The 26,765-nt window shown below is 41.1% G+C and overlaps 1 protein-coding gene across 1 annotated transcript; it reads left to right on the top strand.

Moving 5' to 3' along the window:
• Window positions 1-568: 568 nt before the first annotated feature.
• On the top strand, window positions 569-26,765 carry TMEM212 (transmembrane protein 212). Its single transcript, XM_027111784.1, is given in 4 exon segments — window positions 569-3,823; window positions 11,174-11,233; window positions 12,432-12,755; window positions 20,304-26,765. Coding segments are annotated over 4 exon segments (564 nt in total). The 5' UTR covers window positions 569-3,664; the 3' UTR covers window positions 20,325-26,765.

The raw sequence follows: 26,765 nt of genomic DNA, 5'->3' as shown, positions 1-26,765 counted from the left end.
AATATAGTTCCCTGTGCTGTATAGTAGGACCTTGTTGTTTATCCATCCTATATATAATAGTTTGCATCTGCTAATCCCAAACCATGCCTCCCCCACCTCCTCTCCCCCTTGGCAACCACAAGTCTGTTCTCTATGTCTGTGTGTCTGTTTCTGTTTCATCCATATGTTCATTTGTGTTGTATTTTAGATTCCACATATAAATGATATCATATGGTATTTGTCTTTCTCTTTCTGGCTTACTTCACTTAGTATGATAATCTCTAGGTCCATCTATGTTGCTGCAAATGGCATTATTTTATTCTTTTTTTATAGCTGAGTAATATTTCATTGTATATATGTACCACATCTTCTTTATCCATTCCTCTGTCGATGGACACTTAGGTTGTTTCCGAGTCTTGGCTATTGTAAATAGTGCTGCTATGAACATAGGGGTGCATGTATCTTTTCAAACTATAGCTTTGCCTGGGTATATGTCCAGGAGTGGGATTGCTGGATCATATGGCAACTCTATTTTTAGTTTTTTGAGGAACCTCCACACTGTTTTGCAAAGTGGCTGCACCAGTTTACAGTCCCACTGACAGTGTAAGAGGCTGGAACCCAGGTCTCTCTGATGCCAAAGCCCATGCTCTTTCTGCTAGAGGAGCTCCCTCTCTAATGTGTAAACAAATGAAGGTAGTCACCTGAAGCTCCTGGGGAGATAAAGCATTTTCTTTCCATCTCTTGTCTAGAGCTCCATTTTCTTTTATCTTGGCAAAATGGAACCCCTTCTGTGGCTTTGAAACTTACTTTTAAAAACCCTAAGACTTGAGCACACACAGAGCTGTTATTCCTAGGGCTCACGTGTGAAGGAGTGTATCTAGAGAGGTGGAGAATGTCCAAATCAGCTTCTCCCTCTCAGCATCACTGACGTTATCCCATCTATCTGGGGGTCCAGATTACATTTCCTTTTCTTTCTTTTTTTGCAGGGAGTGGGTGGGTGAGTGTTGGAATCAAAATGTCAGTTTGTTGGGGACTTTTTGGGTTTTTTTTCCAGTGGCAAAGCTGGATTGAAGAGTTTGGTAGAACTTCTACCATTCTTCCCTGTGCCAAGATGGTGAGGGGGAAGGAGGGATCTGCAAAGCAGCCTGCAAAGACCTTGACAAACACCACCTCCACCAGGGATTACAGACTGGCCTGCCAGTAAGTTAGTGCCAAATGGGAGGGAGGGGCCCTGGAGGGGCAGGGACCCTGTGAGCCTCCCTGGCTGCCAGACACTGGGAACAGGAGATGTGGCCGAGCTGAGAGGAAGCCCGGGCCAGGGGCAGAATTACATTTTCTCTTCTTTGCCGGTAGCTGCCCTTCCTGAAAGTCTTCTTGCGTTAATGAAATCAGTGTGGAAAGATTTCCTACAGCAGGGAAAACACACAGAGAAATTCCTAGTTCTCCCTCTGTCCCTTCTTTTATTATAATAAGTGGCGACGACTTTCCTAATCACTAATAAATTCAGGTTTACAGGTCACAGTGACAGAGTCAGGGTTAGTGTTACAGTGTCACAAACACCAAAAAATCCCCCCCAGATTAAAACAAAACATATTCCCTTTGTTTGACATCTTTGTACTGTTTAACATGAGTATTTCAACAGTCTTTATTTTCCAAACATGCAAACGGGAGAGAGTGATCTGACCCGCAGTATATTGACATACCATGTAGCTATAACCTTGAGATAAAAAGTAAAGGAAAAAGTCAAAACAGCTCAAACCAAATACTAACACAAGCACGTCTTTCTTCAGTCCAGAAGGCTTGCCTCTGTAACAAGGGAACACACTGACATTAGTACACACTGACCGTGGTGCCCACGCACAGATCCAGATGGCTAACCCATGGGGCCCCAAATGCGAAGCTGGGAAGTTGAATGTATTCGTTAATTAATTTGACAAGTGTGTCCTAAGTATCTACTTTGGGCTAGACATGTTTCTAGGTGTTGGACGTGTCATACATCAAGGGGATTTATAAGACGTACAAGCCCTCTGCGCTTGTGGAACTTACCTAGTGGCATTGGGGGAAAAAAAATATCAGAGACTACACTCCCACAATGTTAAGAGGAGATGGAAAATAACAACTATAGCAGAAAGCCCGAGCTGGTTTCCTGAATTCTGTATATCCAGGAATGCAACTTCTTCAAAATCTGGGTCACACTGTGGAAAGGTGATTAAAGACAGTAAGACAGAGAGGAAATGGCGGAGAGTCAGAGAGAAGCTTCACTCCTCACCGTACATGGGAGGGTCCTTTGGAAGCTTTTACCAGCTTTTACCAAACCTAATGTCTATAAGACGACGGATAAGAGAAACAGTGAAGACTGTGCCTTTGTCCCATACTGAAAGAACTCCAAAGATGCAATGTCCCAGCGAAATAACAGGTAGCTTCCCAAGCATCTTTGCTATTCGGAGCCCAGCGCTAAGGATTTTACATGTATTGGCTCATTTAATGCTAACAGTCACCACCTGGTGACATAAACACTAACTTTATTCCCATCTCCCATATGAAGAAACAGCCCTAGAAAAGCTAAGCAACTTGCCTTTGCCCAAGGACACATACCTGGTAGAGAGTGGAACCAGAACAGGATCCTAGCTGTGTCTGACTCCAAAATCCATGTTCTAAACCACTACCTTTCCATCCATAAAATTATTTTTCTTAATTTTATTTAAGGGGAAAAAAGGTATTAATATTGCATAGAAATTTAATCAGATCGCTTCAGAAAGTTGTCTGTGTTTTCCAGATGTTATCTTGGAAGGACAGTCAAACATGTCCTCTGAGTCAAAAGCAAATACACACCACTTTCTCAAATGCATGAGAAACTAAGAGATGAACTTCTGCGATTGCTTCAGTGTACGTGAGCCCACCATCTAAATTTTGAATTACGATTCTAGAATGGAGATCAGTATTTTAGTCAACTAATGAATGATTCCTCAAAGTTTATTTTACAACTGCATACATTTCCATCTTTGCCCTTTACTCGATAATTGAATTAATAATAAATTAACTGAGCTGAAGCTGGTTTAGTGAAAACAATGCAGAAGTCCATAATGAAGCTTGTGCCTATTTGGGGATAAATCTGTATCAAAAATTTAAAAATAATTGTAGTAGAATTGAACTTTGAAGCGGGGAAGAGGTCTTGCTTTTGCTTTAAATCATTGAAATTAAATGTAACGAAAAGTGATCAGAGTGCTTATTTTTACTTTGTTTTGTGGGAAATTGTGCTGGGAATGTAGGTCTATTGTGCACAAAGGATGTTGGCTTTATGCTGGAACCACCAGGCAGGTTGAGTTGAGAAACAATTAGCTCAGTCAGCAAGCCTTTGAATCTGATTAAGCCAGGAAGTGGTCACTCCCCAAGACAGAGCAGAATGAAGGGAATGAAGGCGGTAGCCCAACACGAGGAATGATTTCTCTCTCTGAGAAAAACTAGTATTATAATTTATTATGTCAAATTTATGTCAAGGATTATATCACTACATTTTGTTATTATTTCACTGAAAACAAATATAATCTTGTTTCCGAGTAGATCAACAGTCCACATGTGTCATGGCTACTGTCTCTAAGAAACTTCTGTTTATTGAGGCTTGACATACTCTCATGTTTTGGTAACAAAACATCTTTGAGACCTAGGACCCAAGTCACAGAGGAAAATGCAAGACTTATACAAGACTGCTGGCCGGATTCTCATTACTCTGGGGGCTCTCAGTGTATTCTCTGGAGTTATTGCTTTCTTCCCAGTCTTTTCCTACAAGCTTTGGTTCACAGGATGGAGTGTCTGGATTGCTTGTCCCATCTGGAATGGAGCTTTGGTAAGAAAATATTTTTATTACATATGTTGAGAGAATAAAGGAAAGAGGGAGGGAAGGAGGGACCAGAATAACGTGTCCCTTTAAAGTTTTCCAACAATATGAAGACATCAAAATTCTACAGAAAATCAGATTTTACCTTAGAACATTGATTTCTATTAGTTATATTTTAAATATAAGGTTTTCTTAATATCATTTAATCATATCTACAACATATCAGGTATACCATAGTGAAAATGCTGTTCGAGAAATTCTTCAAAAATTATTTTATTTTAATCTTCTTTACCTGGACGTTCTGAGAAATCGGAATCTATCTTTCGAAATTTGAATGTAGAAAAAAATGTGAACCATGAAAAATAATTTTTAAATGAAGAACAAAGTAAAATAATTTTCAGACTAATGCATTTATTAGAAACACCGAGGCGTGTTTATGTGACCGAAAGGTTTACAAGCCCCAAATCTTAGTTCTCCCATCTTTTTCTTTGAACACAACTGCTTAAACTGAAAATAATTGAAGAAGTTGAGTGATGGGCTTTACTAACTTCACATGTTGCCAAATTTGCATGTGTCAAATACACGTGGGTACTAAGTAACTGCTCAATGTCTGCCCGTTGAATGGTCACCACAGGTGAATGATGACACTGGTACCTCAGCTCCCTGGGTCAAAGAAACCAACACATGTAGCCTTGGGAGTAGGTGGCTGCCACGGAGGCATGATCGAAGAGGGGTTACAAAGGCCCAAACATCCAACAAATCCTTCTGTCATTGTTTCCTGGGATGCCTGACATTCACTATTGGAGACTAGACAATTTGATTTTGAAGCTTTTTGATCGTGTGGAGTTTTCTCTTAAAATGTAGCCACTCTCAGGAGGGGCAATATTTTACGTTTTTAAAAAAATCAAACTTAACAGAGATGTCATCTAAATGCAAGACCCTAGGAAATATAATTTTAATTTACTTAATAAATAAATATGTATTGGTAGCCTACTACATGCTTGAGTTACAATGGAGAATAAAACAAGATCTCGATATTAAAGGAATTTGGTCTAGTGGGGTTTAATGATGGTGTGCAGATGGAGGAAAGTGGGATGGTGGGAGCATGGAACTGAACATGGAAACGATTTGATGGTATTTTTCTTTTTTTTATTTATGTTTTCTTTTACACCGCCACCCAAGTCTTGAACTTTTCCTCTTTCCCCCAACAACTACCCCAAACCACACATTCAAGGAAATGTTTATTAAACACCTACTAGAATGCAGGGATGGCATTTATATAAATGACTACCAAACTTTTTTGTTAGTGACCCAGAGTAAGAAAAATATTTTACATCAGGACCTGGAATGTATATAAATACATCTATATATTTCTCTCAAGGTAAAAAGAGAGATACTGAAATATACATGTAACTAGATTTATATAACATATGTTTCGCAAAACAATACTTAACCTTCTATGTGAAGTTAATTCTGATATTTTCTATTCTAGTTAACTTTGTAAAAATCCTGACTTTACAACTGGCCCAAACTTTAACAAAACCATGGTTATAGCTCAATCCTGTGTCCCTTTCTTATAATTCTTTGCCTATCCCTGCAGGGTCTATCATAATATAGTCAAGAGATATTGGTGATTTCATTAGGTTCACAGATTACTGAGTATATGCTTATTCTACACCAAACATCTGCTTGACCAATCAGACCCAGAGAAATGACATGACAAATCTCTAGCACATAGCTAATTGGTGGCTTTTTCATTTTTTGAGGGTGAAGCACGGGGAAGTAGAGTCAGAGAGTTAGGATTTGGAGAGGTGAGCCTCTGTTCAAATCCTGACTTGAACATTCTTGGTATGTAGTCAAGAGCAGGGCCCTCATTCAACCAATTCCTCATTGCCTTTACCTGTAGAATGGGGAATTTCACAGGTAAAGAGAGCCCATGTGAAACTGTCTAACCATAAGAGGCTCAAAGAGAATGAACACAATTTGCTCAAAGACTGCATAATAAAGAGCTTTGCCAATTTTAAAGCCCTACACAAATGCTAGTTAATACGATGCCTTTCATTTATGCCCTACTCTCTGTCCAAACCCTTTGTTCCTAATCCCTTGCCACCTGCCTCACTCTTCCATTCTGTTCCCTGATGACCTGCTGAGTTCCGTATCATATTACATCCTGACCTCATCTCCAACCACTCTACCCTTAGCTCTTTTCTTTCCCATCACACTGGCTCCTTGTTTTCAAACATGGCCAGGTATGTTTCTGTCTCAGGGCCTTTGCACTGCCAGTTCTCTGCCTGAAGCCTTTTCTCACATACAGCTTGTTCCCTAACTTTCTTCAATTCTTGGATCAAATGTCACTTTCTCACTGATGCCTTCCCTCATTACCCGATTTAAAATTGCAGACCTCCCCCGCAAATGGCATTCTCAATCTCTCATCCCCTACTCTACTTCCCCCCCACCCCCCGTAACACCATCTAATATACAACATAATTGACTGACTTATTATCTGTTTGTTTGTCCTTTCCCCCCAAATGTAGATTGTACAAAGGCAGGATTTTTTTTTTCTATTTTGTTCATTGCTATATCTCCAGCACTTGAAAGGGAGTAAGTGACATGCTAGGTATTCGTGCTAAATATTGCTTGATACAAATTGTCGAATGAGTGGTGAATGCCATGCTCTCCATTCTGACAGTACAGAATTCCTTATACAGTTGAGCTCTAATTAGGTGGCAAAGAATAAAGGTCAAGCTGGTATTTACACTAAAGCAGGAAAAAATCCTCACCAGAAGGAAAGCAATAAGAATGCTCCCTCTTTCAATAATGTCTAAATTTGGAACAACGTGATTTTTTTCCTAGTCAGTTTGGTAGTGAACCACAGCTCTGTCTGATTAGGGTCGACTTCAAAGGTCTCTGACCCATCCCACAACCTTCCCTGCCAATCACTTCTCAACTTGCCTGCAAAGTGTATCTTCCTCTGGTAGAAAGATAATATGTACATTTCAAACATATTTCCTTTTGAAAATGACTCGGTATCTCTTTTGAGATTGGAAGAGATAGATTTTAGAAGTGACCCATACTTTGTGTTTGTCCGGTGCCTTTCTTTCAAAGCTTTTTCTAAATTCTTCACAAATATTCCTCCTCAGACTCTCCTAGCTCAATTCTTACAGACACATGAGAAGCTGTTTTCCTAGAAATCTGAACCAGGTTATTGAAAGTCATCAGCTGCTAGAAAGTATGTAGCAAGGAGATCACTGAGACTTAAGGACTGAGCTCTACTTTAATCCTGGAAAACCTGGCCTGTAGATCAAGCTCTGATGAACAGACTGAAGTGCACTGAGTTAAAAAACGGGACTAGGATCCAGGGACTTGGCCAACGGTGAGCAGCAGTGCTGTACCCAGAACCCTGCCTGGAGACAGGAACTTAGGAGAAAGGTAGGGCTGGACTCACCCATGCAAGCTCCAGTTTCCTCGTTTATTAGAGAAGGGACATGATTGCACCAATGCTCAAGTCTCTTATAGCATCAACAGTCCTGCTATTTCCAATCAGCTGATGGTCCATTTTCCACTCAGATATCCTAAGCTTCTTGAAGCTTAACTGGTCCAAAAATGTAATCATCTTACCACCAAAAGCAATTATGACTTCTCCTGACTTCCCAGTCTTTGAACCCAATTTCAAACCCTGGAGTGACTTTTGGCTCAATCCTTTCCTCTAAACTAGTGTTTCTCAAACTGAAATGTGCATATAAATCACCTGGGCATCTTAAAATGCAGGCTCTGATTCAGTGAGTCTAGGGTGAAGCTGAGATTCTACATGTCTGACAGGTTCCCAAGGGAGGAGATGCTACTGGTCCTTAGGACAGTGCTTAGGGCAGCAATGCCCAAAACCAGCCCATTTCAGCCCCACTCCCGCCCCACCACATCCAATCCATTGCCAACTTTTATTTTTCCTACGAGGCAAATCCCTATGCATTTTTTCTTCTTCGTTCTCACTATGCAACCCCTGCCCACCTCCTTACCACTTCCTGCCCCACTCAGGTTTTATGCCTTGAAACTTTTAGAACCAACCTGTGGGGATCTATACATTAATGGGTTATAAAATCAACCTGTTGGGTAGCTAGCATTTAAACATATAGAATATGAATAGAATAGAACAGAATAGGATGGGACAGAATGGAACGGAGTATAATAGAGAATTCTACAGTGTATCACACATAATAAAGTTATTGTTATTTTGGTTAGATGTAAAAATATTCGTAACTTGGCCGTGTTACAAAATATATTTCTTACTATGGGTAAAGGTTAAAAAAAAAAAAGCTTGAAGACCAAGGTCCTACAGAGATCTCTAGGCCAATGCAGCAAGCATGCAATAACAGGCCCATCTTTCTAAACCTCTGCTGTACCGGTCTAGCCCCGTCTTCAAAAATCTTTAGTGTTGCTTCATTGTCCAAACCGAGTTCAGATATATTAGCCTGGATTTTGAGGCCCTCCACACCCTGACCTCACGTGGCTTTCAAGCCTGATTTCCTACTCCTCTCTTCCAGGAACCAACTCTCCCATGGCTGCCCAGACTGCCCTTCCCTCTGCATCTCTCACTGACGTCACATCCATCCTTCAAACCTGCTTTGAGTCATATTTCCCCCACAGTGCCTTCAGTCCTTTCACACCTGGACTATAGATTCCGTTGAGAGTTGGGGCCATTATTTGTATAATTATTGCTTGGTGAGCTTGCTTACCTTATTCGGCTTCTCTGTGCCTCATTTTAAAAATAGGAGATGATCTACATCCTAGGGTCATTCATTATGAAGATTAAATGAATTAACACATGTAAAGCATTTGCTAGAGTGCCCGGCATAGAATAAGTGCTCAATAAATGTTAAACATTATTATCATTATTCCATCGGCATCGTGCCTATCACATCCCTTGTTCCCAGTAGACCCAAAATAGATGTCCGTAAGTGAATAAATGAGCCCATGTTATAATGATTTCTCTAAAAGTTTCTATTTCTGTTGTGAAGCTCTCTGCTTCCTTCAATTCATCTGCTTCTGGGAACTGCATCCTTACTGGGGCCATTTAAAGATTTAGTGGGAGGGGTCACAATTAGCATGCAGAATGTTAGCAGCAACTTTTGCAAAACCCAAGTAATGTCCTTGGAACTGTCCCCACAGAGCAAGTCCACAGCCTGTCAAGAAGAGCTGAGGGTGGAGAGGGCAGGGCTGGGCCTCCAGCTGCACTCCCACCCTCCCCAGGCATGGCCTCCTTTCCGCCCTTCCTCACAACCTGACCGCCCCTTTCTACCCAGCTCTTCACCTCTCAGACCTTCCCACATTTCCTTTTCCCACCTGACTTCTCTTCCCTCAGATCTCTTCCCTTTTTTTAAAATCTTTTGGCTGCGTGGCACAGCATGTGGGATCTTAGTTCCCCGACCAGGGATCAAACCCATGCCCCCTGCACTGGAAGCGCAGAGCCTTAACCACTGGACCACCAGACAAGTCCCAAATCTCTTCCTTTTTTATTCTATTCCCCTTCCCTGTCTAAAAATAAATTTTTTAAAACAATGGAAAGAAGAAAAAGGAAAGCCTGTGACTCTTGGGGGAATACCCGCACTCCACCTCCCACGCACGGCCGGGCACCAGGAAAGATGGGTGTGCTTGGCTCCTGAGCCGCCGTCCTCAGGGTGGATTTAACAAGTTACTGAACGGCATGCATACACCAGCTTCCCCCATGAAAGATCTTTTTCAAAGTTTTGTGTAAACAAAGCAAAATTGAAGCTGGCAGCTACAACAGAAATAACAGGCAACTGCAATTCGGCAGGATTTGTCAACTTTTGAAAGGAAAGAAACCGTTTGTGCCAAAGTAGTTAAGGCAGCCTGGACTCTAAGCATCTGATAATGTCAGCTATCTACTTGGACTTCAACCAGCAGAGACATCTCCTTTGCTTTTTATCTCGTTTGCTATAGTGTTTCTCTCACACAGAGGAGTGACGTGTCAATTGAGCGCTTTGCCTCTGAAAGCAGACTAGCCCCAGGCTTAGCATCAGTGCTACAGTTGCTGTTAATAATTCTCCTGTTTTGTTGTACTGTTTATGCTGGCTCAACCTCCATAGGGTCCCTTGGAAACTTTCCTCTTGCAGAATCAAGGCAACCTCTTTCGATTGCAGATGGTTCTGTTTTTATCCATGGGAGTTTTATGGTATGGCGATGCCAAAGTCTGGAACGTCAGGCTTAGCTACACGAGTTTTGTGTGAGTGTACATGTACGTGCTTTTTTCCCCTCGCTCTCAGATTCTCTAAATCCAATATTCAAAATAGAATATGCCAGGAAAATGAAAAGCTAGGTCTCAAAACAATAAATATGCCAGACCTGGAGCTACAAAAAGCAACATCCCACAAAACCATATTGGTTAAAGCTCCGATTTTTTTCCCCTCTTGATACTATACATACAGTCATGTTTATTTCTCTGTCAAAACCCTAAATTGTAACTCTTTTTAAACCTGTCCTCATTCTATATCTTACTTCAGGCACATCTCTTCCTGGTTTTCTCTCCCAACCTCAAAACATTCCTTGACCAGGAACAAATGATTTATGGGCTGGGAATAAGCAATTTCCAGACACTGATTACATAGGTCTCCATCAGACCCGGTGCCAAAGCGAAGATGAGCCCAGAATTTTTTTCTCCTTATCTATTGCTCAGTTCTGGTGACACCATTCCCTCCTTTGTGGAACTATTTTCATTCTTCATTTGGGGGCTTTTTCTTCAACGGAGACTATGAAGAACTCTCTTTTGAAAAGCTGGACACCACTGCCCCCAGAACAATAAATGCCCCATCATGCATTCATTCTAATGATAATCTTTGTTATTTGAGAGACAGGGATCGCTGGCAGGCTAAGGCCGCAGAATCTCAAAAAAAGCAAAGAGTAAAAGATATACCGCCGCCGGGAGGGTTTGAGGGTGGGTGCGGTTCTGTGACACGTTTCCTTTTCAGTTCCTCCCATTTGTAAATTTAGCAATTTGGAAAAAGATGAACAATAGACAATTAACCAAAATAAAACAGACGGCAAGGGTTTTAAAGCCAAGCTTTCATTGCAGTGACATCTTAACAGTAGCAAAGGTTATAATTGTGATGGCAACGGCAACATAGAAAATCAAAAAAATGAGCTTGTGTGAATCATGTCTCTGTGACACTGATGGCTTCTTTTCCTCATTGTCATCACGGATGAGGAGGTGATCAGAGCCATAAATCCATTTAGCCATTTGCTATTCCTTCTGGTTTATGATAAAGTCGTCAAACCGTGAAGCAAACTGAACTCTTTCCAGAGGTACCTTCTCTCACAGGATGTTGTTTTTCCATTTTCCTTTCACAGGCCATCATGACTGGTATACTCCTACTGTTGGCTCACAAAGAGTGGACCGAGAGACACCTGGTAAATGTATAGACATCGAGTAGGTTGGCAGAGAAAGTTTGAAGGTCAAATCTCTACTAGTTCAGGATGGAACACAGAGAATGATTTCTGATTATAATTGAATCCTATCTAATAGATGCCTTACTATGGTGGATTTCAGTCATAAACGTTGTTTTAAATGCATAAGTTTTATCTGATACCTGCTCCAAACATTTTCTACCAGTTCCCGTGATTATTGTATTTAAGTAGTGTAGTTTGGGGAGGACAGAATCCGTGTTAGTCTTCCTGAATTTCATTCTGAAAAAGTGGATCTATAGGATCCTCTGTTTTTAATCATGTATTTTCAAGTCTCAATTTGGTATCTCCTTCCAATCTCCCTGTTACCTCTTCCCCTAAAAAAGGATGAAAAGGGGCTTCCCTGGTGGCGCAGTGGTTGAGAGTCCGCCTGCCGATGCAGGGGACACGGGTTCGTGCCCCGGTCCGGGAAGATTCCACATGCCGCGCAGCGGCTGGGCCCGTGAGCCATGGCCGCTGAGCCTGCGCGTCCGGAGCCTTGCTCCGCAACGGGAGAGGCCACAGCAGTGAGAGGCCCGCGTACCGCAAAAAAAAAAAAAAAAAAAGAATGAAAAGTCTGTGATATCTTGCATTTCAACAGTGTAGAGCCAAGTAAATCCCAAGGTACAGAAAGACTACCTTGATTTGATTATAGCTCCTCTTCCCGTGGCTACAGCAGGGCTGCTCAAACTTTAATATATGTGTGAATCACCCGGGGATCTGGTTAAAATGAAGATTTTGATTCAGTAGATCTGAGTGAAGCCTGAGATTCTACATCTCTAATAAGTTCCCAGGGGATATTTAGTGCTCCTGGACCATAGACCACACTCTGAATAACAAGGTCCTAGGGTAAGGCAGGGGTTCTGTTCACTCATCTTTGTCTTCCCACCCGGACTGGTTCTCAACACATGATAGGAGGTAAGTCAATAAATGTGTTGAGTGGAATTGATTTCATTTTTGCTCCAGTGGGTTGATATGTTATTCTCCCATAGTGAAAGTTCAAGAGGAAGGCAAAAGGGCCTAAAGAGACGGTTGTAACCCACTTCTCCTTCATTTCCCAGTAGGAAAGGTTAATAGCCAGCATCTCTTTCTTTCCACATATTGCTAAGAAGCTTCTGAAAAATCTAGTTCCCCAAGTAACAATTTGTTTCTGCTTTATTTTCAGTGAGAAGCTAGTTTCACCTTTGTGGTTCTGAGCATCCTGGGATGTCCACTTCATTTTACTGTAGCCTTGGCATCTGCTCTCCTTGGCCCGTATTGCTTCTACTCATTTTGGGGGATTGCAGGGACCAATTACCTTGGTTATGCAGTTGCCTTTCCTTTTCCATATGCAAAATTCCCATCAGTTTGTGTAGACCCACCACACTATGAAGAGTACCACCTGACACTTCAAGCCTTAGACCTGTGCCTGAGCTTTGCCATGCTCTGTGTGTCGCTGACAGTGTTCATCACACTTTCTGCAAGACTTATCCGGAATGGACATATAAATGTAAGTTTCCAGAGAGGGGGAGCCAGTTCCTGTTCCATCCTAAATGCTAAAACGGAAAGTTTGGTACATTAATACTTAATCTGTCTCTCTTTTTTACCCCTGTATCTTGTATAGCCAAAATTCTCCCACTCTTTCTACTTCTACTCCAGCTAAGAGGCTGATATATAATACATCAACATCAGATTTAGCTTTCTAACATTTTCCGAAAGGGCTGATAATAATTTTAATATGATAATAATAGAATTATGAACTGAATATTTAGTATGTGTCAGTGTACTTCCCATTTCACAGATAGTAAACAGAGGCTAAAGAGTTTGTATAACTTGCCCAAGGTCACACAGCTTAATGACTAGTAGGACCAGATTCAGAACCCAGAGCTATTTCTCTTCATCAGGCCAGATTTGTCCTGGGCTCCCTCATCCCCCTCCTTGCATCCTCTGCTCCTCTGCCAGACCATTAAGATGCAAGGCTCTGGCCTCCAGGAGGGTTAGAGCGGGGTCACTGGGAAAACAGCACAAGTGATTTCTGATTCCAAATTCCTACGGTTGATACTGGGTCCCTCCTCTGTGGGTTGAACAACCTCCCTCTGAAAAGAGGTATTTCTCACTGCAAACTCTTATACTGGCTTTATGATTCAAGTTAGGATTATATCAGGGTCAAGTGAATTTGGGTTATGTTAGCCAATTTTTTTCCAGTTTCATCCTATCAGCACCAACCAGTAAAGCTGGAAGACAGGAATTTGGCACTCTCAATGCTTTTTGTGGTCAGTCTTGTCCTCTTCAACTTCTTCATAAATCTGCAAAGGAAATCCTGTACATTCTTAGGAACGGAGTTGATTTTACAAGGAACTTGCCGAGAAACAAGGCAAGCAGACCAAAATCACTGCCCCCGCTGTACTGCCAGGACATGTAGAAGTTTAGTATTTGAGAATTCTCCCTTGTGGCAAATGTCCTGACTTTCTAGACTATTTACTAAGGAACATATGCATAGGAGAACCACACATTAAAAGTTGACAGTCATAACCCCTTAGCATGCATAGCTAATCAGACATCTGGCTGTCATTTTAAGCATGACCCTCACAACATTGAGGTTTAACGTAGGGTGGAGAATAGGGAGAAAAGAATGAAAAAAATATACGCCGAGCTTTGTAAGCCAACAGCGCCTTACCGTGGAAACCCAACAGTGAGACCACCTAAAGTGCCTGGAGAGAGAGAAAATTAATTGAAAGCAGAGCAAAGTTCTGTGACTTCAGGGTTTTGCTTTTGCCCATCTTGCTCAGAACAGTTTCTTGCTGTGTGGTTTCTGAGCTACGTATGGGACCCAATGCAACTACAACACGTTCCTCAAAGGGAATCAATGACATCAGAAGCGCCCGGGGTTTTTGTGAAACTAGATTTCTGCATCCCTTCCAGGTCCATTCCCACTATGTCAGAAATTCTGGGGTTGGAGGCAGGAAACATGCGGTTTTAACACATGCCCCCAAGAGATCCTGATGAAAATTCTCTTCCTAGCACACAATGCACTAAGTATCAATTCAGGACAGAATCTCAGTTTTCCCATTTACATAAAATGCAGCACTAGTTTGGGTGAGAGTTCTAGATAAATTTAATAAGCATGTCTTTGGTGAACATTCTTGGATGACTTGACCCCACTTAATCCATAGGGGGGGCAGATCACGTTTCGTTAGCGAGGATGAATGGCTGACTTAATGGGATATGATGTCCTGTATTAATAAATATACCACTGTTGCCCCAAGACCAAAAGGAGCTCATGAAGCCTGAACAAACCTTTGTTACCATGCAGAAATCTCAGCTACATTAGGCACAATTTCTAGCAGTGAAATAAATGCATTGTTTATCAAAATTCTAGAAAACACATAACTTTGTTAGAAAGAAAGGTGGATCGTTCGCTGGGATACAGAATTCTACATAGTGATTCTACTTTTAATGAACCTCTGTGTAGTTATGTTGTTAGATTCCCTACAGTGCTGAAAGAGATAAGTAATATTTTTAAATTTTTATTTAAAACTATTAATAAACACTGTGAAATATGCTGCTGATTCACACTTTTTTCATATAAACAGAACACTGAAAATGTTTTTAAAACCTGCCCACTTTTAAGTGTCTGCCTGAAAAGTAAAATTCTTTTATGTAAATATAGTACATAGCAGGAAACTCAAGAGCTATGAAAATTTGTAAAAAAGAAAAAAGCGATGGTTTGAAGGAGGATTTGGGGAAAATTGTGGTTGTACTGTAAAACGAAATCAATTTTTTCAGATCTATATGTAACAGTCAATATTATGATGAAAAATATTCCCTCGTAAGGGTTTGTTTGTGCAAGTTTAAAAACATGTTTTCAAAAATGAATCAAGCACCCCTTTAGGAATCACCACATTCATTATTTCTTCCTTCCTGTGCCTTTTCAGTTTAGTAGAATTGAAGTCATCTTGTGTCCCAGTCAGCTCAAGCTGCTATTAAAAAATGCCGTAGACTGGGTGGCTCGACCAACACACATTTATTTCTCACAGTTCCAGAGACTGGAAGTCCAAGATCAAAGTGCCACCATGGTTGGTTTTTGGCCTGTCTTCCTGGCTTGTGGATGGCTGCCTGCTCACTGTGTGCTCTCAAGGCCTTTCCTGGGCTTGCTCCTAGAGAGAGGAGCAATCTCTCTGTCCCCTATATTTTACAGACACTAATCTCATCATGGGGACCCCACACTTATGACCTCATCTAAACTTAATTACCTCCCAAATGACTTACTTTCAAATACCATCACAGTGGGGATTGGGATTTCAACATATGGATTTAGGAGGGGACATAAACAGTTGATTGCATCTTACTGAAGGTAACACAGTGACAGTGTATGAGCATGCAGTCAACTGGTACCCAACTAAAACCAGATGTCTAATGCTTGAAAGAGGCATGAAGGGTTTGATGATTTTGACAAACACTCACAAAAGCATGGTGTGAGTGCTACAGACTGAATGTTTGTGTCACCCCCAAAATCTACATTGAAGCACTAACCCCCACTGTGATGGCGGTAATTAGATTTGGATGAGGTCATGAGGGCAGAGCCCCCATGATGGGGTTAGTGCCCTTATAAGAAAATGAAGAGACCAGCGTGCTCTGTCTCTCTCCACCGTGATAGTATACAGCAAGAAGGGGACCGTTTACAAACTAGGAAGTGGGCTTCCACCAGACACTGAATCTTCTGACACCTTGATCTTGGACTTCCAGCCTCCAGAACCGTGAGAAATGTCTGTTGTTTAAGCCATCCAGTCTATGGTAGTGTGCTGTAGCAGCCCAGGCTGACTAAGACAGTGAGTCCTTCCAAATTTCAAGGGCCTCGTGGGAAGGGGTGGAGCTGGGAGAGGACTAAGAGACCCCTGTTTGTGTGGTTCCATGCAACACACTGAAGTGACCCTGTGGGCTTAGGACTCAGTGCAGAAGGCAAATGAGCACCACACAGAATTAAGTTGAAAAACTAAAATGCATAACAACCGTAGCTGAAATTGTCTACATTCTTGGTCCAGTAAGTAATAAAGTGATGAGAAAGGAAAGAATTGGGACGCCAGACGCGCTGCAGCTGTCCCCTGCAGCTACTCTGCCCCTCCTCCATGGAATGGAATGGCTTCGTTTGTTTTCCTTTCATTATTCATTGTTATGTTTGGGGTTGGTTTTTTTTTAATGAAAGGGGGAAAGAAAATATTTTCTCCTTCTCATGTGATACAATGGTTGTGTTTTTTTTTTCAATGAACTGAGAAATATTTGCCATAAAAGATGTAGGTAAACCCTCTAAATGCGGTTTAAAAGATGGGGACAGATTATTTATCAGTGGAGGACAAACAAAAGGCAAATTAACAGCAATATACTGGTTCCAAATCTTTCAGCAGACGTACTCTGCATCATTAGCAATAGAAATGTGTTTTGAAAGAAATTCTTCCATGACTCTTATCCTAAAATTCTGAGGTCCCACATTGGGCTATATAGCAAGGTGTTTCTGGTGCTTCTGGGAAATAACCCCCTCGGGTAGATCCAGTAAAACTCAAGCAGTACCGTGCAACTGTAAGAATCCACTGTATTTCTTCCTCACAAATTCTATTATGTGGTCACCTCAAAGTGGTCAGTCGAAAAATCAGAATCTAGAAAAATAATTGCAATTCAGGGCATTACTATTCCTTCTATCTCATAATTTTCTCTGGAATAATAATAATGGTGACATAAAACTGGGTGATAGGGCTTCCCTGGTGGCGCAGTGGTTGAGAGTCTGCCTGCCGCTGCAGCGGACGCGGGTTCGTGCCCGGGTCCGGGAAGATCCCACGTGCCGCGGAGCGGCTGGGCCCGTGAGCCATGGCCGCTGAGCCTGCGCGTCCGGAGCCTGTGCTCCGCAACGGGAGAGGCTGCAACAGTGAGAGGCCCGCGTACCGCAAAAAAAGAAAAAAGACAAATATGAGATCACTTATATGTGGGATCTAAACAATAATACAAATGAATCTATACACGAAACAGAAACAGACTCACATACATAGAAAACAAACTTATGGTTACCTAAGAGGAAAGGTGAGGGAGGGGTAAATTAGGAGTATGGGATTAATAGATACAAACTACTACACGTAAAATAGATAAGCAACAAGGATTTACTGTCTAACACAGGGAACAATATTGCATACCTTGTAATAATCTATAATGGAAAATAATCTGAAAAAATATATATACATATAACTGAATCACTTTTCTGTACACCTAAAACTAACACAATATTGTAAGTCAAGTACACTTAAATTTTAAAAATTAAAAAAAAAAAACAAAAAACTTAGCATTATATAATTGATTAAGTAAGAAGCTTATGACTCTACTTTATTTTATTTGCAAAAAGATGGTTCTTAAATTTTATTTATTCTCTTATATCATATGATTAACTTAGAGTCCTGGATGAAACAGAAAGCTCCTTGTTAAAGCAATAGAATTACTAGGTTCTGGACAGTAATTAGTACCTATTGGACAAGAGGAGTATCTTCTGTTCACCAGAAATGACTTCTCTCTTGTCACATATCAAGAATTATGAACCTAAAGCCCTAAATACAATATTCATTATTTATCCTTGCTCCTCAACATTTATTGAGCATGTACTATGAGCCAGATATCATGCTAAAGCACAGAAAAATGAGCAAAACACATTCTGGTGCTCCATTGACTTATAAGGACTGAGGGGAAATGAGACTTGGGCCAGGAGGATCAAGAGTCCAGATAAGGAATAACAAGACCTGAGTTAGGTAGTGATAGTGGGCATGAGAAGAGGTGGTACATTTGAGAGATATTTAGGAAGTAGAATCAATGGACTTCATAACAAGTAGCATGTGGGACAAAGGAGGAGTCCAGGAAGATGCAAAGGGGTTCTGGACCATGAGAGACAAGACAAAGTGATTGGATTTAATGTGTGAGTCCCACTCTTGTCACTTAAGGTAAATATTCAGTTTCACATCTCATCATTAAAAAAAAAAATTATTGTAAGAACTTAATAGAAGAAATCAGAGGACTTCTACCTGGGATTCTAGCCAATGAAGTACTAAAATTTGCCATTGGACACTCCATCAAGTTGTTTGCATACCAAAAATCAATTATGCCTTGCTTTGAGTTTATAATAAGCCTAGTGCAGAAGGGCATGGGCTATAAGACAGTTTCAATCTAGGCTGAATTAATTTAACAATGTATCTCTTCTTTTCTTCTACTGAATCTCCCATGGCAAAGATTGGCCGTGAATGACCTATAGATAGCCAAGCCCAATGGTCTCTTTTCAATCCACCTCTTCTTTGACTGCTTTCTTCATGAAATTATCTCCCTTGACTTCCACACACCATTCTCTTTGGTTCTCTTCCTTCTCCATGGCTTCTCCTCCTCAGTCTCCTCCGAAAGGTCCTCTGCTCTGCTCACCACTTAAAGACTGGTACCCTCACTTACCACTTTGGGGCTGGTGCCTCACACATCCACATCTGTAGCCCAGTCCCTTCTCCTGCTCTAATGAGCTCTACGTCTGACTGTTTTCTAGACACTCTTTTGGTGTCCCTCAGATACGTCAAACTCCAGGTGTTCATCGTGGAGTGCATCATCTCTTTGCCCTCAATACCTGCTCCTCTTCCTGTATCTGCAGCTCAGCTGCCAACACTCATGATACTCAGGACGAGCCTGAGACCTGGAGTCATCCTTGACTCCTTACACCTGAGTCCATCACCGTATCCTGACAACTGTACCTCTCAAGTATTTCTCTAATGTGTCCTCCATTCTCTGTACCAACGGTGACAACCCTGGTTTGGCTCCCATATTCTCTCACTCAGACTGCTTTGCTTCCAGTCTGTCTTTCTTAAAAAGTATCCTCCACACAGGCTCTAGAAGGAGCTCTCAGGTTCAAATTTGTGCTTATCATTCCCCTGCTTTAAATCCTTCTGCAGCTCTCCTTCACTCTCAGGATATAGCCAAGCTCCTTTGTTTGACATCATGTGTGCTCAGCTCCTCTCTGAGCATGTGAGTTCCTCGAGGACAGGGACTGTCTAAGGTAAGCAAGAAAGGTGGGACTGCGAGTGTGAGAATCAAAAGAGGAAAAGAGAAGCAGGTTGCGATACTAGATGTCATTTTTATGTCTTCCTAGCCATAGCTAAAATCTTACCTAAACCTACAGCAGGAATATTTTAAATTTAAAGACAGTTCACATGTCATGGGGAAATTTACTATGGTCATGGAATCCAAAAAGAATCTCCAGAAAGGGATACATAGAAAAAGTAGATTTGAATTTCCATACCAAGGAGCAGTGGTTTAATGAAGAATTGCTTTCAGCATTATAAAACATAGAGAAGCTGATATGGTACTTTTGAAATCAGACAGTTTGAGGGGTAATTGCTTCTTCTGTCGCTTACTATCTGAGTAGCCTCGAGCAAATGAATACTGAATCTCTCCGAGCCTAAGGTCCTTGTTGGTAAAATGGAGATAACACCTACCTCACATGTTGCAAAATGAAATGATAGAATTACTATTAAGAGCCTTTACACTGAGCATGGTACCTGATAGGCCTCAAGAAATGTTTGCTATCTTCCCCTCACTGCTAATCAAATTTAAATTCTTGACTCAGTCAAAGATTTCAGAAAGTGCCCTTTAGCCTTCTGTAAGTTTTGAAAAACCCCAAACCAGTCCAAACCAGACAAAACAAACAGCAAACCACCAAAAGAGATAGTCAACAGAGACTCCCTACTCTTTAGGCAGCCCCTGTCCACAAAAGTAATGGTTCTTCTGGACCGTTTCATGCTTATGCCAGATATTTTATTACACATATATTTCTTTTTCTATATCTCTCTGCCATCCCCCTCCACCAGTATCACCAATTTTGTTCTCTCTGGTGATTCCTCTTAAATCCTTAAGAGGTACCATGATGCTGTTACTTGAGTCATTCTTCATTGGGCTCCTGTGACATAAAAAAGGCTAAATTAAATGTCAGAAATGACACTCTATTTTCTTTGATAAATTGTAGAAATAAACACTATTGTATTTTTTTCCTTCCTAGGGTCAAAAGAATGGACAGTAAGTTTGAAGCAATGTTCCTCTTAAATGTGTCATCTCTGTGACCATTATTTTGAAATATTTCTAAAATAATTTTGATCTTTAAACATTTTTCCTCTATGTTCTTATAAAATAAAAAATTGAAGTAAAAAAAAATTGAAGTAGTTGTACACTTTAGCCCTTTTTGATGGTTAACCTTGTTCTTTCTGATTTACATGCTATGATACAAAAATTGAAATTATGTCATTGTTGTCATAGAATTTAAAAATCTGAAATATAAATTGGAAGTGAATGAATGTTTCCTTTAAATTCCTCTTGTTTCCTGTGTGATGTTTCATTGAACTGTAACTTCATATTACCCAAATTAAGGAAACCCTTTCACACGCTTTCTTCATTGCCATTACCAAAGTGACTCTAAATCTTCAAAACACAATTAAAACTTTGAATTGTGGGGATAATGAGAAGGCTCTCCTGCAGGGGGACTGTGGTCCTCCCTCCTGACCTCTCTATAGCTTGTCTTTGGCACTTAAGACAAACTACTTAATTAATTGGAAGAGACCTTATTAGAGGCACTTTAGGCTAATTTTTCATCAAATGTCCCAAGATTCACATGCCCCTGACAGCTCAGCCATTCCTAAGTGGCAACTCCAGTCAGCTGCTGAGTGGTTCTAAATGTAAAATGTCTTTCTCGTCTTGGCTAGAGACCTGCTTCTTATAACCACTGTGTCTTGGTCCTGCATCTGTAGTCCCTGAGAGCACAGTACAGTGGTTCTCAAATGTGGTTCCAAGGTCAGAAGCATCAGCATCATCTGGGAACTTGTAAGAACTCGACACTCTGGGGTTGGGCCCACCAATCTGCTTTCGGAAGCCCTCCTCCAGGTGAGGGCTAAAGTTTGAGACGCACTGGTGTTGTGTAGCACAAAGTGGGTGCAACTTTGGAATGAAAAATACCTGGATTCAGACTCACTGGTGTAGTGTAGCAGAAAGTGGGTGCAATTTTGGAATGAAAGATACCTGGATTCAGAACCTGGCCCTCTGTCATTTTAGGCAATAGCCTCCGTTTCCTCTCTGATCAAATGGAGCTGATGGGCATAGCTAATTCCCAGACTTGCTGAGAGAATTCACTGATACTATATGGGTCAAACACACAGCAGAAAGTCTAACACACCCTTAGCGCTCAAAGTTACTGTCTAGTGATATTGGCTCATTCAACACATTTATTAGATGCCTTTGATATGAGTCTATATAAAGCCCTCTCTTTTGAAAATGGAGAAGTACAGAAAATTTTAGACATGACAGCTTAGACATAATAGTATTTAATACCTTCATTTTACAAATGGAAAGTATAACATTCAGAGAGGCGAAGTGACATGTTCAAGGACACACAGCTCAATTGCTGGTGTATGGAAGCCCTTTAGGTGCCTCCCAGCGCTCAGCTCTTCAATCAACACATGTTTATCTGTCACTTAATACAGCAATAAGATATGTATTCCCGGGCCTGATGATTACACAAGTAGGGACTTCAAGTTTATCAGTATACTGTCTGAATTAATTTTAATATTGAGCATTCCCAGCTAGAATTGGGCACCATGGTTACTTACATTTTGCTTTCTTACGTATATCTTATTCTGTTCCAAAAGGATTTAAGGTGACTCTTGGGCATTTTATCAATGGTTGGAGTTCCAGCCACTACAGCACTAACTGTTGAACCAGTGAATTCCAATAGTTGCTTCCTGGAGCTTTTGCAAGAGGCTCTCAGCAAAATGTGCACAATTCTGAGGATCCCAAATGGATACATAAGAGAAGTAGACCAATACCAAGTGCTTTAGGTTAACTGGAATCCCTTGTATAAATTGTTAATCAGATATCAAGGAACATGTGTGGTTATGTCTTGGTCTCGCATGTACAAAGACACGGGCAGACATTTTGCTACGCCCTTGGCTGGGGAAACTAAATGGTTAATACTCACCATCACACGCCCAGAAAAAGTCCGATTTACCGACTGGAAGGAATAAGGCACTTTTACGTTATACAGCCTGTTCTCAGTTTTGTGGGGCTGTTGATATTACTGGGCTAATGACAGACGCCAAGGCGGCAAAATAGGCTGGGTTACTTATAATTCTTTGAATGTGGACACATCAGCTTGTGGGAAGGAAACTATTTAAAATGGGGCTTAGGGAAAGCAAAAAAAAATCCCCTTTCCCCATATGAGATTCTTCCACAGTGTTGTCATGGAATCTTGAAAACCTCTATACAGCGGATCACTCTCGTTGGATATATGCAAATTTTCTGAGAGCCAGCGGTTTCCTGCCAGGGAAAAACTTATAATAACAGAGCAAGAATGCAATCCGAGCCCTTGCTCTCTGAAACCCTGAAAGAACAGAGTCGTTCTTGACAGGGCAATTTCAACCCTTGACATTCCAGGAAATAGCTTAATAATGTCATTTAGTCTGGGGTTGTAACCAGTCCTAAGACATGGAGACACAAATGCAGTGTAAAATTTTAAATATCAGTTCGGGGACCATTACTCATTTTCACACAGAGCTTAACAGCAAAGACCACCACCACAAAGCAAAAACTAAGCAAGCCTTCCTAATTAAATTTAACATTGTCCCCACTAATTAAACACAATATAGGAAAGGTTTCTGCCAAGAAATTACAGACACATCCTGAAGACTATTTACTTTCCTGGGTCCTGGGCCCGTGCCATATCCAGGACGTGACCCCCAAACAAAACTGTGCTTTGATCATTAATATATATGCAGAAGTTACCCCCATCCTGGAGCCTCGGAGGCCTTCATGAGACACACTGGCCTTTACATTCAATGTGTTTCATTTTTTCTGGGTACGGTGCAGCTGAAAAAGGTTACAAGACTCAGGTTAAAAGTCAGGAAATGGATCAGGACCCCACGCTATGACATCATTTTCTTGCAATGCAATGAAGCAATGACATTTCCTGCAGGAAAACTGATTAGAGCTGACAAGCTGCCTTAGTTAGCTGCAGTGTTTGCCATGGAAGGTGTCAGGCCTGCCTCGTTCCAGCTCCTGCCACCCTCCCTCCTGTTCCTTGGCTGGAGCTTCCCAGGGGTCAGTGAGAGGGAGTGAAAGAGACCCAGTCCTGATATATTTAAGATAAAGATGTGCTAAAACATTGTTACAAAACTTGTGGAATTTTTTAGTTATTAGAGCATTTAGTACTTTAGACAAAATATATATATATATGTATATATATAAAATTTTGCCACTTGCAGAGTGATTTCCAGATTATTTTTAAAACTGACATATAGGCAGAGCCACCAGGGGTGATTGTGCAGGTTGGCCAAAGGCAGAGTGGGATTCAAAGCCAGCTCACTCTCCGATTATTAAACCATGGTTGCTGGTTCAGGACTAGATCTGCCTTTTTCGGATTCACACAGACGTCTCACAGCCAGTGAGAGATGGTCTTACAATGGGACACAGTTTGAAGGTGAATGATGAACCAGTCTTCTCCTTTCAATCCTGGGTGTCTCTGTAACTGTAGGCATAACATCTTGGGGCGTATCTCTAGAAGTGTGAATTCGAGGACCTGCCTAACTGTGAGTTCTGGGCCAAATCTGCCTCCTGGTTGGGTCACCTCAGCAATAGGGAGTCCTTTGGGGATTTATGAGCAGGTGCTTCCAATATGCCAACACAGGGGGTGTGAGGCACCTAGCTTGGCGAGTACGAGCTCTGGGCTAGGTTTCAGCCTGGCCAGGTGCTCTCGTGCGCAAATCGCATAACTATAGTGGCCCTACTCTTCCCCAGATGGTAGAACCTGCTCTGGACTCCACATGCAGACAGACCTGCTCCAGTCCTTCAGACCAATTTAGAGACACGACTGAGGCAAGAATTATTTAAGAGCTGGGGCCAACCCCCTGTGACGCCACATCAAATCGCCCTTGCTTGTCCATGTGTGGCCTTGTGACTTGGTTCAATAACTGGGTTTCTGCCTTGGACACGGGATCCAGTGGCTGAGTAGCTGGTGAGTACTGCCTGGGAACAAGTGTCTATTCCCTCGACTTATCGTTACCATGCCCCTTCTGGAAACGACAGGTGTGCTCGTAAACAGCGAAGGGAGGGCTCCAGCCTTATCATCTTCTGTCATTTTTCTTCTCTTTATCTTCCTTCTGGATCCTCCTGGGAGGTAGTGGAATCTACCAAGCAAAGACTGCAGATATGGCAGAAAAAAACAGCTTCCTGATGCTTCTTTTGTCCATTTCAAAACAGAATTTATACTAACTCACTTGTATGTCAGTGGAGGAGAGTGGTCAGGAGTGACAAGTTTCTACTACCAAAAAATCAAACACTTATCATCTCAGAAACGAAAAGTCCTAGAACCAGGATGGATTTCTACATTAGAAGCAATGTTTCTAGGTACTATGCTAGGTTTGCCAAACAGATTGAAGCTCTCTACAGCAGTTGAGTGGGTAGATGTCAGAGATGCTCTGAGACACAGTTTACACAGCATTTACATCTATAAATCATTACATAGTAACTGGATGGAACTTGTAGTGACAAATATGTTATCTCTGGAAAAATGTGCAAATATCTGAAGGGCTTATACATTTCCCCAGGATGAGTCAAAAGAAGCATAGTTGTCACACCTTTCTTTCATTATCCTGTGGGTGTTCTCTCAAATGTGTGGGTCTTCATAAATGAGTCACTGTTTCCAAGGTCTGTCAAAAGTACCAGTGGTCACAAGCCTAGGAAGCATACCAAGCCTAAAAAAAGGAAAGAACTTTCAATCATGGGCAATAATGTAAAATGTCTGAAATTACTGGGGTTTTATTGCTCTGCCAAATTTGCAGTCTTATACTATCTAATCACTCCCTTTTGAGGACTCACTATTTCCTATAGTTAAACCTATGAGGAATAAAAAGGAATTTATTTTACATTTGGTGTGTTTGTATAGTCACCAGGTCTAGAGCCGGTACTTTTTGCCATTTGAGTAACCCTTCTGCTTGCTTGCCCATACATGTTGAAACTGTCATTTAACTTAAATACACAGATCAGACTTGTTTAAGACTCTACCCTTTCACCTTGCTCTAGGCAGGGAAAAAGATCAAAGCTTCCTGTGTTTTTTAAGGATGACCCCTTCTCTGTTCTGAACACGTCTCACATCTCCTATTTGTAGAAGCTTATGCACAGGCTGAATTGTTTTTCTTTTCTCTAAATCTACTTATCATAAACAAGACCCTCATTGCCCACTTGGCACCCTCAGAAAGGGAATTTACTCATCCGATAGGTTGTTTACCTAATAATGATGGCTTTTTAAATTCATGGTATTAAAACAGATATTTTTAGTACAAAGTGTTGTCAGAATTGATAAGTGAAAAAAGGTGTTTGTAATTAATATGCTATAATGATGAGACTGATGTAGAACAGTGAAAAAACTCACCTGTTATCAGTTCTGCCTTGAAATAACCAAATGATAAAGCTTTTACATATTTTATTTTTACTTTAATGTGACCCTAATTTATTTATTAATGCATTAGTTCTTTTCAGGTTGAAGTAAAATATAAATAAATGATGATGATATCATTTCACTTAGTTCATGAATTTATTATCGATTAAGAATATGCAGGGTACTGGCCAGAGGACAAGGTGCAAAGAATTGGAAAATGAAATCTCTTAGTCCACAAAACAGAGAGGATACAGAAAATAAACACCACAAAGAAGTTTTCATGGGTTCAATACTTACCAGGCCAAGGACTGAAAAGAAAATCATTTCATCTTTTGGGGTCTCCTAAGTTTTCTCATCTATAAGACCAAGGAGGCAAAATTAATTGTTGGGTCCATTGAGCCCCTAAATTCTGGGACTGAAAGAAATATGTGCCGGGGCTAAAAATGAATTTAAAGTTGCAAACCCTCACATGCTTTGTTTGGCAAATATCATAAAGAGGATAAGCTCAAAGGTGAATTATGACTGCAGATAGCGAGGTGGACGCTATTATGGAGATAGTGAACAACACGAGGCAAAATATGGAGCTTGGCTGTACACAGGAGAAAATATCTAAGTGGAATGGACAGACTGAGTGGGAGGGAGCAGAGAGCTGTAAAGCAAAACTGGGCTGAGTGCACTGCAAGTCTCAGATCAATCAATCAACGAGGATTTTATTCTGCTCAGGTTACTTTATTTGTTAAGGGATTCTTAAGGGGGCGCCTGAGATAACATGGTCAAGGATTATAAGCCGTACTAAGTATAGTACTGTGAAAATACCCTAGCGTCCAGGTCCACAAGACTAGTGTAAGAAGGGCATCTGCAAGCAGAGAGGGCTTAGAAAGTATTTTAAGAATGCTCTGAGGTTCAGCTTCAAACAGTAGGTCCTGGCTGACGATTGTGAAGAACCAGCAGTTACAGGCAGCCAGGGGATGGTAACCAAAACGGAGTTACTCTCTCTTTTTTTTTTTCTATTTTTATTTATTTATTATTATTATTTTCTTTTGC

Source organism: Aethalodelphis obliquidens, unplaced genomic scaffold, assembly GCF_003676395.1.
Source record: "Aethalodelphis obliquidens isolate GAN/ISIS:26980383/991018 unplaced genomic scaffold, ASM367639v1 scaffold1, whole genome shotgun sequence".
NCBI classification, from domain to species: Eukaryota; Metazoa; Chordata; class Mammalia; order Artiodactyla; family Delphinidae; genus Aethalodelphis; species Aethalodelphis obliquidens.
Note: the sequence above shows the minus strand (reverse complement) of the source record. Positions and strands in the feature narration are given on the sequence as shown.